Source organism: Oncorhynchus kisutch, linkage group LG19, assembly GCF_002021735.2.
Source record: "Oncorhynchus kisutch isolate 150728-3 linkage group LG19, Okis_V2, whole genome shotgun sequence".
In the NCBI taxonomy this organism is placed as follows: domain Eukaryota; kingdom Metazoa; phylum Chordata; class Actinopteri; order Salmoniformes; family Salmonidae; genus Oncorhynchus; species Oncorhynchus kisutch.
Window position 1 is genome coordinate 38,676,658 of NC_034192.2, and position 15,079 is coordinate 38,691,736.

The 15,079-nt window shown below is 43.0% G+C and overlaps 1 protein-coding gene across 3 annotated transcripts; it reads left to right on the plus strand.

The window, feature by feature from the left end:
* The first annotated feature begins 468 nt into the window (after positions 1 to 468).
* LOC109910268 (hyaluronan mediated motility receptor) lies at positions 469 to 5,523 on the plus strand. Of its 3 annotated transcripts, none has more exons than XM_020509403.2 (7): positions 469 to 1,049; positions 1,441 to 1,595; positions 2,597 to 2,790; positions 3,618 to 3,818; positions 3,914 to 4,066; positions 4,303 to 4,405; positions 5,179 to 5,523. In XM_020509403.2, the coding sequence occupies exons 1-7, from the start codon at positions 953 to 955 to the stop codon at positions 5,215 to 5,217; spliced, it is 942 nt and encodes a 313-aa protein (XP_020364992.1). In that variant the 5' UTR covers positions 469 to 952; the 3' UTR covers positions 5,218 to 5,523. The 3 variants fall into 3 exon arrangements, with proteins under 3 accessions (XP_020364992.1, XP_020364991.1, XP_031654535.1); XM_020509402.2 differs by having other exon boundaries at positions 503 to 1,049; positions 1,438 to 1,595; XM_031798675.1 differs by lacking the exon at positions 469 to 1,049 and having other exon boundaries at positions 1,447 to 1,595; positions 2,575 to 2,790.
* Positions 5,524 to 15,079: the final 9,556 nt, after the last annotated feature.

The following is a 15,079-nucleotide window of genomic DNA, read 5'->3' on the forward strand; positions in this document are numbered from 1 at the left end:
AACCATTGATTCTATCCAGTTGCTTTGATACGTTCTGCACTGGTGTGTGTATAAGGTAGAGAATGACATGTTCATTATCCTTCACACATGGAAGCGGGTAGTCAAGCACTAACAGGAGGAATAGCTGTGTTTTGTCTCCCCCACCTGGCAAGGAACTGATGTGAAACAAGGCCGTGCATAAGCTGTGACTTCTTAATTAAAGGCCCCAGACTCAGTGCAGTGATGTCCCCATTGTTGTGCTCATATTAGCATCAGAACTGTAAATGAATCAATGGTTGTTCAGATGGGTAAAACCTCACAGCCTTACCCCCCCCCCCCCCCCAAACATGTCACTAGATAATTATATAGCAAGTTCAGTCATGGTATAAATGCAAATCCGAGGAAATGATCTGCAGAGGAAATACTTCCTCTTTAGGAACGTTTATGGATTGTACTCCCCTGATATAAGATCCAAAATATAAATGTCAAGTAAAGAGTAAGGTACCTGTTTTAAGGTTGTTTACCAGAAGGTTAGTTAAATGTATATAGCTCCAGGGTGTAGTTTAGATATGCATCCAAAGGTGCCTGCTAGCTACAACTTGTCCGATTGCCATGTTAGATTTCATAACATTCACAGCCTGAGGGGCACCACAGATTTGCATATAACTTTGGATCCTGTACAAACTAGGCCCTGAAAGGTTAAAATCGTCAATTAAATCCTTAGTATATCCAGTGACACACACTTTTTGGTATTTTTCCAATTCCGTCTCAATGTTAAAGTGACATAGAAATAGCAATAACACCGATAAAGGCCTAACACTGACATATGAGAACGGGAGGAGTTTCTCTCTGTCTTTAGGGTGCCACGCAACTAGAAGAAGCTAGTAAATCAGTGGCTTGTTCCTTTGCATCTGACAGTCATGGAAGCTGAACGATACAGGTGAATCACAGTAAAGGAACGAGGGAAGCGGGAATGAGGAGATTTTTCAGAGCGCATAGCTACAGCGATGAAGACAACAGTCAGATCCAGTACCTGACGGCTAAGTGTAACCGTCTGACACATGAAAAAGGTAGGTATTGGTAGTTATTGGGTCATTATGGGACTGGGAGGATTTATAGATCAACTACTTTGGATTATTAGTCTGTTGGCTATTCACTCAAAGAAGAATGCCTGTCATTGAGCAATGTACTGTACACATGTCACCATAATCAATTGCAAAATGGATAAAGTGTAGTTCTACAAGAAAAACAGCATTTTTCTCAGGGTGAATGATGTCATGATTTCACTGTTTGTAGTTAAGCCATATAACAGGCACCAATGATTTTACAGGGTTCAAAGTCCAAACCTACTGTACAGTGTCTGAGAGAATCATTTGAATAGGTAAGGGAAAGTTGTCCTCTGATGTGGGGACAATATAACAATTCCAGTCACAGGGCCGTTGTCTTCTTTTGGTACAGTAGTGCTGGAGAGGGAATGCATGGGGGCCAGGGAGAGAGAGAGGAGCCTGCAGAATGAGCTGGAGGCTCTGTCCACACAGCTCTGCCAACAGGAGCAGGTCAACATAGATTTGATGTTCAAACATGATCAAATGCTCGGCAGGGTCCATCATGAACAGGTACTGACGTCTTGTTTCCATCTTTTCACTGGTCAACCACAGATGGCTCTTGTCACTTATACCTACAGTATAATTACAGTGTACGTGCTAATGTAATGTTGTGTAATTGCATGGATTAGATGTCATGCAATTTTCTACATCTTTCTAATATTCTACTTTCAATTGGCAGAATGTAGAATCTCAATGCAAAAAACTCAATACATTCCAATGCTAGTGAAGCTAAGCAAAATTGCCTTGACACATTCCTTGTCAAATCCTAATTCTGTTCTCACGTGTGGGCTTGCTAGCCACATTTATCTACACAGTGCCTTGCAAAAGTATTCATCCCCCTTGGCATTTTTCCTATTTTGCTGCATTAACCTGTAATTTAAATGTATTTGGATTTCATGTAGTGGACATACACAACATAAAAAATTATTTAAAACAATGAACAGAAAAGTGGTGCGTGCATATGTATTCGCCCCCTTTGCTATGAAGCCCCTAAATAAGATCCGGTGCAACCAATTACCTTCAGAAGTCACATAATTAGTTAAATAATGTCCACGTGTGCAATTTAAATGTCACATGATCTGTCACATGATCTCAGTATATATATACACACACACACACACACACACACACACACACACACACACACACACACACACACCTGTTCTGAAAGGCCCCAGAGTCTGCAACACCTTGGAGGACAATTAAATCCATTATTAAACAATTGAAAGAATATGGCAATTAAACAATTGAAAGAATATGAGGGGGGGGTGTTATTGTAGGTGTAGGTGTTATTGGAAAAGACGTGTAAAATCTCCAGAGTTCGTCAACTGGATGACATGAATACTAACAGTATTATAGAAGAAATGTCATGAAAATTCCTCCCATTTTTGAGGAAAGTCTTACAATAGCATGTGCTGAATACATACAGCATCTCTGTCCTTGTGTTTACCCACTTGTTTCTGTTTGTGTGGACTGTGGCCCTCACCAGGGATCTGGTTGTGTTCTTGCAGCAACGGGTACATCTTGTGGTGGAGGAGAGCTTCAGAGATGCTGCACTGCTGGGCCTACAGCTGGAACAGGTCAACTCGGAGCTACTGCACCTGCAAAGTTCTGAGGTGCAGCTGGAAGGCCTGGTGGAAGAGCTGCACACGGAGGACCTGCAGAGAGCTGCATTGACAGAGGACCTTCAGGTGCAGCTGCACAGGTAAGTCTACTGCCCTGCGCTGTGGGAAGGAGAAAGTAAATGGTACTATTGTGTGTGTGTGTGTGTGTGTGTGTGTGTGTGTGTGTGTGTGTGTGTGTGTGTGTGTGTGTGTGTGTACCCAAAGACCCCCTTAATGTTTAAAACATAAGACATACTTTTTTTTAAAAGGCAGAGGTATTTAGTTATGGTTTATCCAGCTGTAGAAATGGACATACTGTAAAAGTAAAGTCACTCCAGATAAGGGCGTGCACTAAGCAAATAAACATTAAAATTAATGAAACTCCTAACTTTTGATTACCATCTCCTACAAACATGAGCCAAGTGAAGCCGTCCCAACTGTTTTAAAAACACGTTGAACAGATCTCCAACTAGTCAGGTTGTCACACGTCAAATAAACGTTTGGATTTGTGATTTTTAAGTCTGCAAAAACACACGTGCCCTTAAGCATGCTGTGCTATAACTTGCTGACTTTGAATCCCCAGTTTGGAAAATTGGCTGACAGTCAGAATACGTTATCACATCGTGATTTCAGGGGTAGCATTGCACTAGGGGTATGATAAAGGGGAGTTTAACATGAGCTCAGCTCAAACCCTCAAGCTGAAATCCATCGTTTGCCTGTGAAAGATAAACTGGGGAATCATGGAGAAGTACGTTTTCATGATTGCTTGTACACGAAAATGACCAGGAGGTTACATGTTGGTTAGATATATTGGCTGTTCATGCAACATTCAGGAGGGATGATGCATAATAGATTTTTTTAACACTACAAATTAGAAACATTTCTAAGCACCTAAGTTCAGGGTCTCTTATGTGTCTTCGGCTGACAGTAAGGTATTGGAGTTGGAAGAGCTTCAGTGCTGCTACGCTGCCAACACCCAGGAGCTGGAGGAGCTGCGTAGCGCCAACCAGAGGAAGGTGCAGGGACTGCAGCGGGAGAACGAGTGCAGCCTGAAGAAGCTCCAGGAGACGGCCGAGCAGTTTGAGTGGCTGTGTGAACAGCAGCGCTACTGGATGTGCTGTGTCAAGAGGTAGCTATGCTCTACCATCACTCTGTTGTCATTGGTTATTTAGCACAGACAAACGGTGGATAACACCAGATTTAATCTCTGAATAAAACCTCCAGATTCAAAGACTGCCTGTCAGAGGAGAAGGACTCTCTGGTGCAGCAGGTGAAACGGTTGGAGAAGGAGGTAGCAGAGCTGAGGAAGAGCTCAGAGAGCACCACCCAGATGCTGTGCTGCCCCCTAGAGGACACAGTCAGCCAGCACTGTGACAGGTAACAGGAATTTGTCCTCAGTGACCTGAGGCCTCTACCTATAACAACTTGTCTCAGATCAGTTTTTCTTCCTCAGTCATACCATTAACAGTCAGTTATGTGTGCCACAGAAAAACAGGCCCCATAACAGTTCTCAGACATAGCTAATGTGATTGGTAACAACGGTTACAGACACAGGCTTTTCTCAATCCCACATGTCCATGAGAACTTATTCCCTGCCCTTTCCGATTCTGCAGAATGCCCTCTTGGGAATCCGGTAAGATGGCTGACCTGCAAACCCAGGTGGACAAATGGAGAAAGCTGTATGAGGACCTCTTCAGCCAGTTCACACCCCACCAAGTAAGCATGGCCTACACTAACTTTGACCGAACCAATGGCCACGAGATGCACATCTCTAGTCTTCAGGGGCTGCGTCTTGCTGTGTGTTGCCAATCAGTGAGTTTGTTTGCTTGCTGGATTTAGACTGACTACAGACGGGAGTTGTGCTTCACTGGTCTAAATGGACATGGCAATAGTAACATGACTGCCTAGGATCTGGAGAATCGTATGAACCTTCATTTCTCGGGCATGGATTTCTGTCTGGTTTTCTCAGTCAGTCTGTGCTATGCATGGCTGGGTTCCAGGCAACGGGGTGCTCTCCAAACCAAGGGAATGAGATGACTAATGACTGGAGGAGGTGTTTCCCAGTGGTCTCTGTGCTTTGTTCCCTTCTGACTAGCTCTGGAGTGCACATTTTGAGATAATTATTCTGATTGAGTGCAGATGATGCAGGCTGCAGTCTCTAGTGAGCCTGAGAGAAGAGGAAGCTAGCCGAAGCAATAGGGACTGCCGGAGGAGAAGTATAGGACATGAGACAAGTGACCATGCTAAAATGCATTACCGTTTTATGAATTATATGGTTGATTCACACACCAGAGAACAGACTCGTGTTATGACTCTTACATTTGAGGGAGATAAAAACATCATACTGTTCCTTACATGAAGGTTTGGGGAGGGAGCAGATGTTGAATTTTCCAGAATATTCTCACTGTAAATTGTGTAGGCCATGTGTGTGTGGTTTATGTTCATTGCCTTTTGGCCGGACTCACCTATAGTTTACTTTGTATTCTCAGGGGGGGCACGTTGTCGACGGATACCAAAAACCTCCTTGAGGTCAGAAGACCATGAAATCCATCTATTTTTCTTCAACCCAGTGGAGGCACTCCTAACTTTTGGCTGTTTGTCTCGCTACTCAACTGTTGCTGAGAACCATACAACCTCACCGTTCTGTTGTTGTCATTGTTTAAATGTCTTGAAACCACTGCATGACCATGACTGTACTGGAGTGTGATATGCCACTTTGTTACAGTCTTTTGGTATGAGTATTACAGTGTTCTCCTATTTGGACACTTTCCTGTCATTGTCTATTTTCAGACACACTGGTGGAACATAGTAAATCAACAAGTAAAAACACCTGAGAATGTCTGTTTTGTTGTTGCTCTGCCAATCCAGATGATGACTCTAGCTGATGAGCAGAGAACCACAACACATGCTAATGTTTTGTCCTGGTGAACATTCCTGACATTAACTCCCATTTACAATTAACCAGATGTGGGATTAAAAACACAACTCATGTAAAATATACTCTCTGTAAAATGTACATATGTTCAGAACTTTTGTGAAACGGCACAGTTAAAAAATATATGGCAAAATGGAAATCAAACTGGATGCGCTTCAGCGATAGATGGTAGCTGAAAGATGGGATTAAAAACAAACAAGGGAACTATTGTAAAATACGTTGTCTGTAAAGTGTGTGTGTAGAAGCCTAAGTGGTCTTGTCCATTAGTTTACTCCAATTAGAAGGCATGGTAGGTTTAGGGGGAAAATAATAAAGGAACATATATTTTAAAAAGATGTGTGTGTGTGTGTGTGTGTGTGTGTGTATATATGTATATATATATATATATATATATATATAGTAGCAGTCAAAAGTTTGGACACCTACTCATTCAAGGGTTTTTATTTTTACTATTTTATACATTGTAGAATAACATTGAAGACAAACTATGAAATAACGCATATGGAATCATGTAGTAACCAAAGTGTTAAACAAATCAAAATATATTTTAGATTCTTCAAAGTAGCCACCGTTTACCTTAATGACAGCTTTGCACACTCTTGGCATTCTCTCAACCAGCTTCACCTGGAATGCTTTTCCAACAGTCTTGAAGGAGTTCCCACATATGCTGGGCACTTGTTGGCTGCTTTTCCTTCACTCTGTGGTCCAACTCATCCCAAACCATCTCAATTGTGTTGAGGTCGGGTGATTGTGGAGGCCATGTAAACTGATACAGCACTCCATCACTCTCCTTGGTTAAATAGCCCTTACACAGCCTAGAGGTGTGTTGGGTCATTGTCCTGTTGAAAACAAGTAATTGTCCCACAAAGTGCAAACCAGATGGGATTCAACAGCTGCCATGTGTGAAGTCAGATGACCTGAAGGAGTTCTGGAAGGCGAAGGTGTAGCCAAGGATGAACTATGTGTGGCAGCTGGAAACTAGTTGAATTTGCACATAATACATAGTTAAGAACTCAACCATGCAGAATCCAACCTGGGTTTATTAATGGTACCATTACAGGTATTACCAGAATAGCATATTTACGTTTGACCTTGGTCACAACCAGGGAAAACACATTATATACATTCAACACCAGGATATATCCATTAAAAATGAGAATTTTGTTATGTGTGAAATGAATGTTTGTCTACTGACCTGCTTGTCTAAATATTAAGTCCTCACCTAGGGGTTATAAATAGAAATGGCTGAGTCTGGGAGTTGTTCGATTCTTGTAAAAAGGCCACATTATAGGTACACAGGGGCCATGTAAGGAATGCCTCTACGTGCCTCCTCAGAAAACACTCGTTCCTGAACTCTGGGTCTAACAAGCCACAGACATACGGCTTCTCACAGAGGTTTCTTGCTTACGAAAGAGAAAACATTGCCAAAATGTTGAGTCCTGTTTGATTCTGCACCATCTTACAGATGAGGTTTCACCCTACCCGAGGTGAAGGTTGTTTACTGAAAGTCCATCCATGTTCTCATGTTTGGTTAGACCAGATTGATTACTATGGATGTTTGGGGGAATTTGCTGTTGCTCTCAGAGGAAAAGAGGAACTTGTCGTTTGCTTGTTAATGCAAAACAGAGTGGAATTATGTGGTTGTTTGACACCGTGTTTAGAAGGATATGTAAATGTTTAACGCTGACGTGAGTAAACACACACAAGGGGTTAGGTGTCAGGGTTTGGAGAGGGGCTGCACGGCCAGACTGACGCCCACGCTCACTACGCTTCTATGAACAGGAACATCTCCGCGACACAACACTACCAAAACAAGATGTTATTCTAAATCTAACTCACAAGGACATCGCACGAAGTGACAACAGTTTTTGGAAAAACAAGTGGCTCAGTCATTTGAGGATAGTTCTAGTGTTGATGTCGAGTGTGCTAGAAGAAGTAGTCTTCCACAACCCCTCACCCTCAGCAGCTCCCTTTGTCCAGCTTCAATGAGCGCTCTCCAAAGGAAGAGGACAGGGGCTGGGGGGGACTCGTGGCTCGACGGAGGATTATTGACACACCGTTGACCCCTCGTTGGCGAGCGACAGCAGCTTATTTTACAGCCAACGGGGTGACCAGGGGGTCCAGACGCCCGCTATGGGTCAGGCAGCCAGGCCACAGGGTGCAAAGGTGAAGTGACAGAGCTGGTTATTACAACCATCAGCTGGTGGGGAGGAAAGTCTCCCTTTACTGCTGTACAAGATGTATGTTAGCACACCTCCAACTCTTCTAGTGTGTCTGGAAGACAGATGTGCTTTCTACGTTTCACACAGATTACCGTAGGCCTACTTTTAGCACAATTGGGTATTTACCCTGGCAAGACGTAGTGCGTGATATTACAGCTAACATGTTGTATTGTTATAAATTGCCAATCTCGCATATGGTCAGTAAATCACAAGAGAATGTGGTGTTATTTTCGAACTTTAAGATGCCTAACAAAAAGTCTCAGAGGTTATAACCATAGTATAATAGTAGGTTACCATGGTCTGCAATTTAGCAGGAATGTATGATACATTCCTTTACTTCTGGATTTCTAGTCCTCTAACTTTAGCTTGATATAACCCTTTTGGATTCACTATGGAGTTGTACCCATCCCTCCATATTCCATTCCAGGCGTTGAGTAACATATACCTCTATGAGGCACGTTTGGAACCATGTCTACTACTGTTATGTGCTATGATTTCAACTTGCATTTGAATGTGAAAACAGCAAGGTATCATTCCATCTGTCTGGCACCCATAGAGGATACAAGGTGCACCAGGCTTGAGACATTTCCCCCTGCAACTTTAGGAGCCATCTGTAATCTATTTTCTCACAGGGCCTAAATACCTTAGTGCCAGGCAGCTTCTGAGGCATCATTTCTGCTCAGCTGTGTTTCTTTTCTTTTTATCTTCCCTAGCCTCCCACTCCTGATACCCAACTGGGATTTTTTTCTCAACCATAAAAGGAGGAATGAAGGGAAAGGCTGCTAAGTATCCTGGGAAAAAAGCTGAAGTTTCTGTCTTATCTCTCCTTTTCCTTTTCTTCCTCCCTCTCCCTCCGCTTGTCCATTAAAACCAGTTGAGCTACCTCTCCTACCACCTGTCCTGTCTTTAGGAAAATCTATCATGGCGGTAGTAAGGCCTCTTCTTCTCAGGGCCCGTTAAATCAAGATGGTAGTCCACCAACCTGTGGAGCATTGATGAAAGCAGGAGGATACTGGGTATCAACGCTTCACTGGGATGACACAGAGCATTCACAAGCATTGAATAATCTTTTTTAAACACTGCGCTGTTACACATGCCAAATGTAATGTTGACATAATGTGTACAGTAGTAAACAAGCCTAAAGCTGTTGGTATACTTACGCCTCTGTCTGCCATAGGGCATGAACATTCATTTATGGGTTACTACTTGTAGAAGAGAGCCGAGAGAATAGCTGTGATAATGACAATATGGTCAGCCAGGTCGTAAGCCTCAAAAGGACTTCATTTGAATGGCATGTATGTGGCATAAACTCCATCTGGCTAGCAGGAAAGACATCTGTACAACAACAATACGAGGGGCTGTTCCAAAAATGGTCATGCCAGTAGAGGTCTCTCTTGCACCGGTGTTGCTGTCTGTGGAGCTCTTTGGCAGCCGTTGAGACATCTCTCAAATGTGTCTTCAATTATAGAGCTCTGCTCCACACCATCCACTGAATCGGAATGCCAGTTGAATTCAAGATAACCCAGGATAAGATTTTATTTGATCTCCCTCATAAATATCCAAAAGGTGCAAATTCTATTTGGACATCTTGATACATTTTGTTAAGCATATTCAAACTTATGAAGGCACTATTAAAACCCCTTTTCCCTTTAGCTTACCAATGATGTATGAGAAAACAAAGGAGTTATTTGCTTTATGGAAATAAATAAGGTATGACAGAACATAATATACTTATTTACCCTGTGCACACCAGCTGCCTGATAACCTCTTAGTGAAGTTGAAGAGAAAATTAACTTTGTGTTCTGAGTGAGATTCTTCAGCAACAGGGTGCTCAGATGAAAGGAGGGTATCAGGACACACACACACACACACACACAGTAGTCTACTCCCCAGCAGTAGAGGGGGCCTTGACTGGCCTGGTGACCGTATCTTCCACCACAAGAATGAGGCCTCCCCTTTCGCCCCAAAATGAGGTATGACAACAAACCTTAAAACATTTGCAAAACCATTTGAAAAAAGCCTCCCTGAGTCCCTGCATACTTGCACGATGCAGCCCACCCTCTCCCCGAAAGGCATTCAAGGGAAGGCAAGGGAGCCCATTTCCTTTATTGGTCTCCAGAAAACGGGATTCAACAAACTTACTTCCATGCCTTCACACGGTTTCCAAGAAGTATGTTTTGAATAAATCAAATTAGTGGCACAAAATATGGTGCGTGACACAATGACCATGTTAACAATGTGAAACTATGCATGTCATTACAGGGGCGGAGAGGTGGGGGCGGTGGGTGTGAATTCTCCTCCTGTTGCCCCTCTCTGCCACGCAGACGGGGGACTTGAGAATTGAACCATCTGTGTCTTTCTGTCTGTCGGCCTGTCGTTAAGCAGTCTGTAACTCAGCCCAGCTGTCAAAAATGGAAAAGATGCTCTAAACCGATTGGCAAGAGAGGTACAAAAGAAGAAAGAAAGAGTAAGAAAAAAAAAAAACATGAGACAAGGCAGATGCAGATGTTACTTTCTCTAAGCCATGTTAACTCTGGCTGGATCTCTTCCATCATTCACGTCTGGTACGCGCTGCGTTGACCCAAACAAACCTCTGTAGCAGATGTCAAAATCCTGATCCTTGCTCGGACAACACTGGAGAGTGTTCAGTTTTGAGGCGGGTAGCCTAGTGGTTAGAGCATAGAGCAAGATTGCTGGATCGAATCCCCGAGCTGACAAGGTAAAAAACCTGTCGTTCTGCCCCTGAGCAAGGCAGGCAACCAACCCACTGTTTCCCAGAGGGGTTGGATTAAATGTGGAATAAACATTTCAGTTGAATGCATTCAGTTGTACAACTGACTAGGTATCCCCCTTTCCCTTTCTGTCTTAGACATGTTGACACTAACCAGGTCATCAATAGCTGAGAACATAAAAAAAACATAAAACCCTCACCCCATTTACTTCTGAACAGTGTTTTGTATCAGGGACATGGCTAGCCAGTAGTAGAGGTCTTCTCGGGTCCAAAACGTGAGAGGACAATCAGACCCGGGCCCGAGAATAATGAGCCCGAACCCGAATAGACCCGACAACAGCAAGACCTAGAACTGACGGGCCCTGACGGGTCGGGGTCTAGACCCGAGTGACAGAAAAAATAATGTTTGTCAGCCAAGTTGCTCTTCTGGTTAACAAATACATCTTTATCAGGGCTGGACTACTGCATTTGAGACCCTGGGGCACCGGCTTACTTCCTGCATGTCAACACACAGTGCAGAGAGAAAAGAATCACTGCTCTTTCAACCATTTAAAACCACAGCAAAATTCAAAATGGGAATAAAATGTCCGATGATATCACTGTGCTTCATCTAATAGCAGAACCACATGACCTGGATTGCAGTTGAGATTACATTAAAAGTACATGGTGCAAGTGATCAATAGCGTTCGAGATTCTGAGCAAATCATTGCAGCGATTGTGAATATCTCCGCAGATCTGCGATGACCTATGCATGCTACTGTATCTTGAACACGCACACTTTATATGATTACATAAGAAGACATTTATAGTTAAAGTAACCTCAAAATGTGGCCATGGATGTGTTACTAATTTTAAGGTTGAATGTAATGTTAGTTTGTAAGAGCCTTAATGTTTAGACATTTCCTGTATTACAAAAGTAGTGTTGAATTGTTTGGTTGACAACACAACCAAATATCAACATTTAAGGAGATGTATCTACTGCTTGGATAGTTCCATAATCCCATTCTTGAACTTTTATTTTTGGTTGAGATGGAGACGTGAATCCAACATATAATTTGTTGACAAGTTCAAAGGCTATTTATTGTATTTCAAAAGTGATATTGAATTTTGTTTGGTTTTTAACACAACCAATATCAACATTTGAGGGAGATGTATCTTCTGCTTGGATAGTTCCATCCATGCCAGTGTAGATAGGGTAGCTGTAGATAGATACACTGGCTTTATTCCAATTGATCTAAAAAGTATTAATTGATGGGCATCTCAACCAAAAATGTAAGAATAGGACTAAAATAGGACTAAAATTGAGATTCATTCCTATTCTTTAACTTGGTTGAGATGGAGACGTGAATCCAACAATAAATTATAAATCTGTAGACAAACTGGAAATAAATCCAGACTAAGTCAGTTGCAGAGATGGAACTATCCAATCAGAAGATATATCTCCTTCAAATGTTGATATTTGGCTGCTTTGACAACCAAACACAATTAAATATCAAATCAAATGTTATTGGTCACATACACGTGTTTAGCAGATGTTATTGCGGGTGTAGCGAAATGCTTGTGTTTCTAGCTCCGACAGTGCAGCAGTGTCTAACAAGTATATCTAACAATTTCACAACATATACACAATACACACCAATCTAAGTAAAGGAATTAACAATATATCCTACATCAATGAGGTCGCTCTTGCTGCTGGTGAGTCCCTGATCCACCTCTACGCAGACGACACCATTCTGTATACTTCCGGCCCTTCTTTGGACACTGTGTTAACAACCCTCCAGGCAAGCTTCAATGCCATACAACTCTCCTTCCGTGGCCTCCAATTGCTCTTAAATACAAGTAAAACTAAATGCATGCTCTTCAACCGATCGCTACCTGCACCTACCCGCCTGTCCAACATCACTACTCTGGACGGCTCTGACTTAGAATACGTGGACAACTACAAATACTTAGGTGTCTGGTTAGACTGTAAACTCTCCTTCCAGACCCATATCAAACATCTCCAATCCAAAGTTAAATCTAGAATTGGCTTCCTATTTCGCAACAAACCATCCTTCACTCATGCTGCCAAACATACCCTTGTAAAACTGACCATCCTACCAATCCTCGACTTTGGCGATGTCATTTACAAAATAGCCTCCAATACCCTACTCAACAAATTGGATGCAGTCTATCACAGTGCAATCCGTTTTATCACCAAAGCCCCATATACTACCCACCATTGCGACCTGTACGCTCTCGTTGGCTGGCCCTCGCTTCATACTCGTCGCCAAACCCACTGGCTCCATGTCATCTACAAGACCCTGCTAGGTAAAGTCCCCCCTTATCTCAGCTCGCTGGTCACCATAGCATCTCCCACCTGTAGCACACGCTCCAGCAGGTATATCTCTCTAGTCACCCCCAAAACCAATTCTTTCTTTGGCCGCCTCTCCTTCCAGTTCTCTGCTGCCAATGACTGGAACGAACTACAAAAATCTCTGAAACTGGAAACACTTATCTCCCTCACTAGCTTTAAGCACCAACTGTCAGAGCAGCTCACAGATTACTGCATCTGTACATAGCCCACCTATAATTTAGCCCAAACAACTACCTCTTTCCCAACTGTATTTAATTTTTATTTATTTATTTATTTTATTTTATTTATTTTATTTCTACTTTGCACATTCTTCCATTGCAAAACTACCATTCCAGTATTTTACTTGCTATATTGTATTTACTTTGCCATCATGGCCTTTTTTGCCTTTACCTCCCTTCTCACCTCATTTGCTCACATTGTATATAGACTTGTTTATACTGCATTATTGACTGTATGTTTGTTTTTACTCCATGTGTAACTCTGTGTCGTTTTATCTGTCGAACTGCTTTGCTTTATCTTGGCCAGGTCGCAATTGTAAATGAGAACTTGTTCTCAACTTGCCTACCTGGTTAAATAAAGGTAAAAAAATATATATATATGAATATACAGAGCGGCATAGACTAAGATACAGTAGAATAGAATATAATACAGTACATACATATGAGATGAGTAATGCAAAATATGTAAACATGATTAAAGACACTTGTGTTCCATTTATTAAAGTGGCCAGTGATATTAAGTCTATGTATATAGGCAGCAGCCTCTAAAGTGTTAGTGATGGCTATTTAACATTCTGATGGCCTTCAGATAGAAGTTGCTTTTCAGTCTCTCGGTCCCAGCTTTGATGCACCTGTACTGACCTCGCCTTCTGGAGGATAGCGGGTGAACAGGCAGTGGCTCAGGTGGTTGTTGTCCTTGATGATCTTTTTTGCCTTCATGTGACATTGGGTGCTGTTGGTGTCCTGGAGGGCAGTGTTGCGTTGGGAAGACTGCACCACCCTCTGGAAAGCCCTGCGGTTGTGGGCGGTGCAGTTGCCGTACCAGGTGGTGATACAGCCCAACAGGATGCTTTCAATTGTGCATCTGTAAAAGTTTGTGAGGGTTTTAGGTGCCAAGCCACATTTCTTCAAGATTTAAGAGCCGCTGTTGCGCCTTCTTTGCCACTGTCTGTGTGGGTGGAACATTTCAGTGTTGGTGATGTGTACGCAGAGGAACTTAAAGCTTTCCACCTTCTCCACTCTGCAGTCCTGTTGATGTGGATAGGGGGTGCTCCCTCTGCTGTTTCCTGAAGTCCACGCAACATATTTTGTTGATGTTGAGTGAGAAGGTATTTTCCTAGCACCACACTCCCAGAGCCCTCACCTCCACCCTGTAGGCTGTCTCGTCATTGTTGGTAATCAAGCCCACTACTGTTGTGTCGTCTGCAAACGTAACGATTGAGTTGGAGGTGTGCATAGCCATGCAGTCATGGGTGAACAGGGAGCACAGGAGGTGGCTGAGCTTGAGCCCCTGTGTCTGAATCACGCCCTGTGCAACTGGGTCCTGGACTTCCTGACGGGCCACCCCCAGTGTTGAGGATCAGCAAAGTGGAGGTGTTGTTTCCTACCTTCACCACCTGGGGGTGGCCCGTCAGGAAGTCCAGGACCCAGTTGCACAGGGCGTGATTCAGACACAGGGGCTCAAGCTTAATGATGAGCTTGAAGGACCATGCCCCAGGACTACCTGACATGATGACTCCTTGCTGTCCCCAGTCCACCTGACCGTGCTGCTGCTCCAGTTTCAACTGTTCTGCCTTATTATTATTCGACCATGCTGGTCATTTATGAACATTTGAACATCTTGGCCATGTTCTGTTATAATCTCCACCCGGCACAGCCAGAAGAGGACTGGCCACCCCACATAGCCTGGTTCCTCTCTAGGTTTCTTCCTAGGTTTTGGCCTTTCTAGGGAGTTTTTCCTAGCCACCGTACTTCTACACCTGCATTGCTTGCTGTTTGGGGTTTTAGGCTGGGTTTCTGTACAGCACTTTGAGATATCAGCTGATGTACGAAGGGCTATATAAATACATTTGATTTGATTTGAATGCTGAGCAATAGTCAATGAACAGCAGTCTTACATAGGTATTCCTCTTGTACAGTTGGGATAG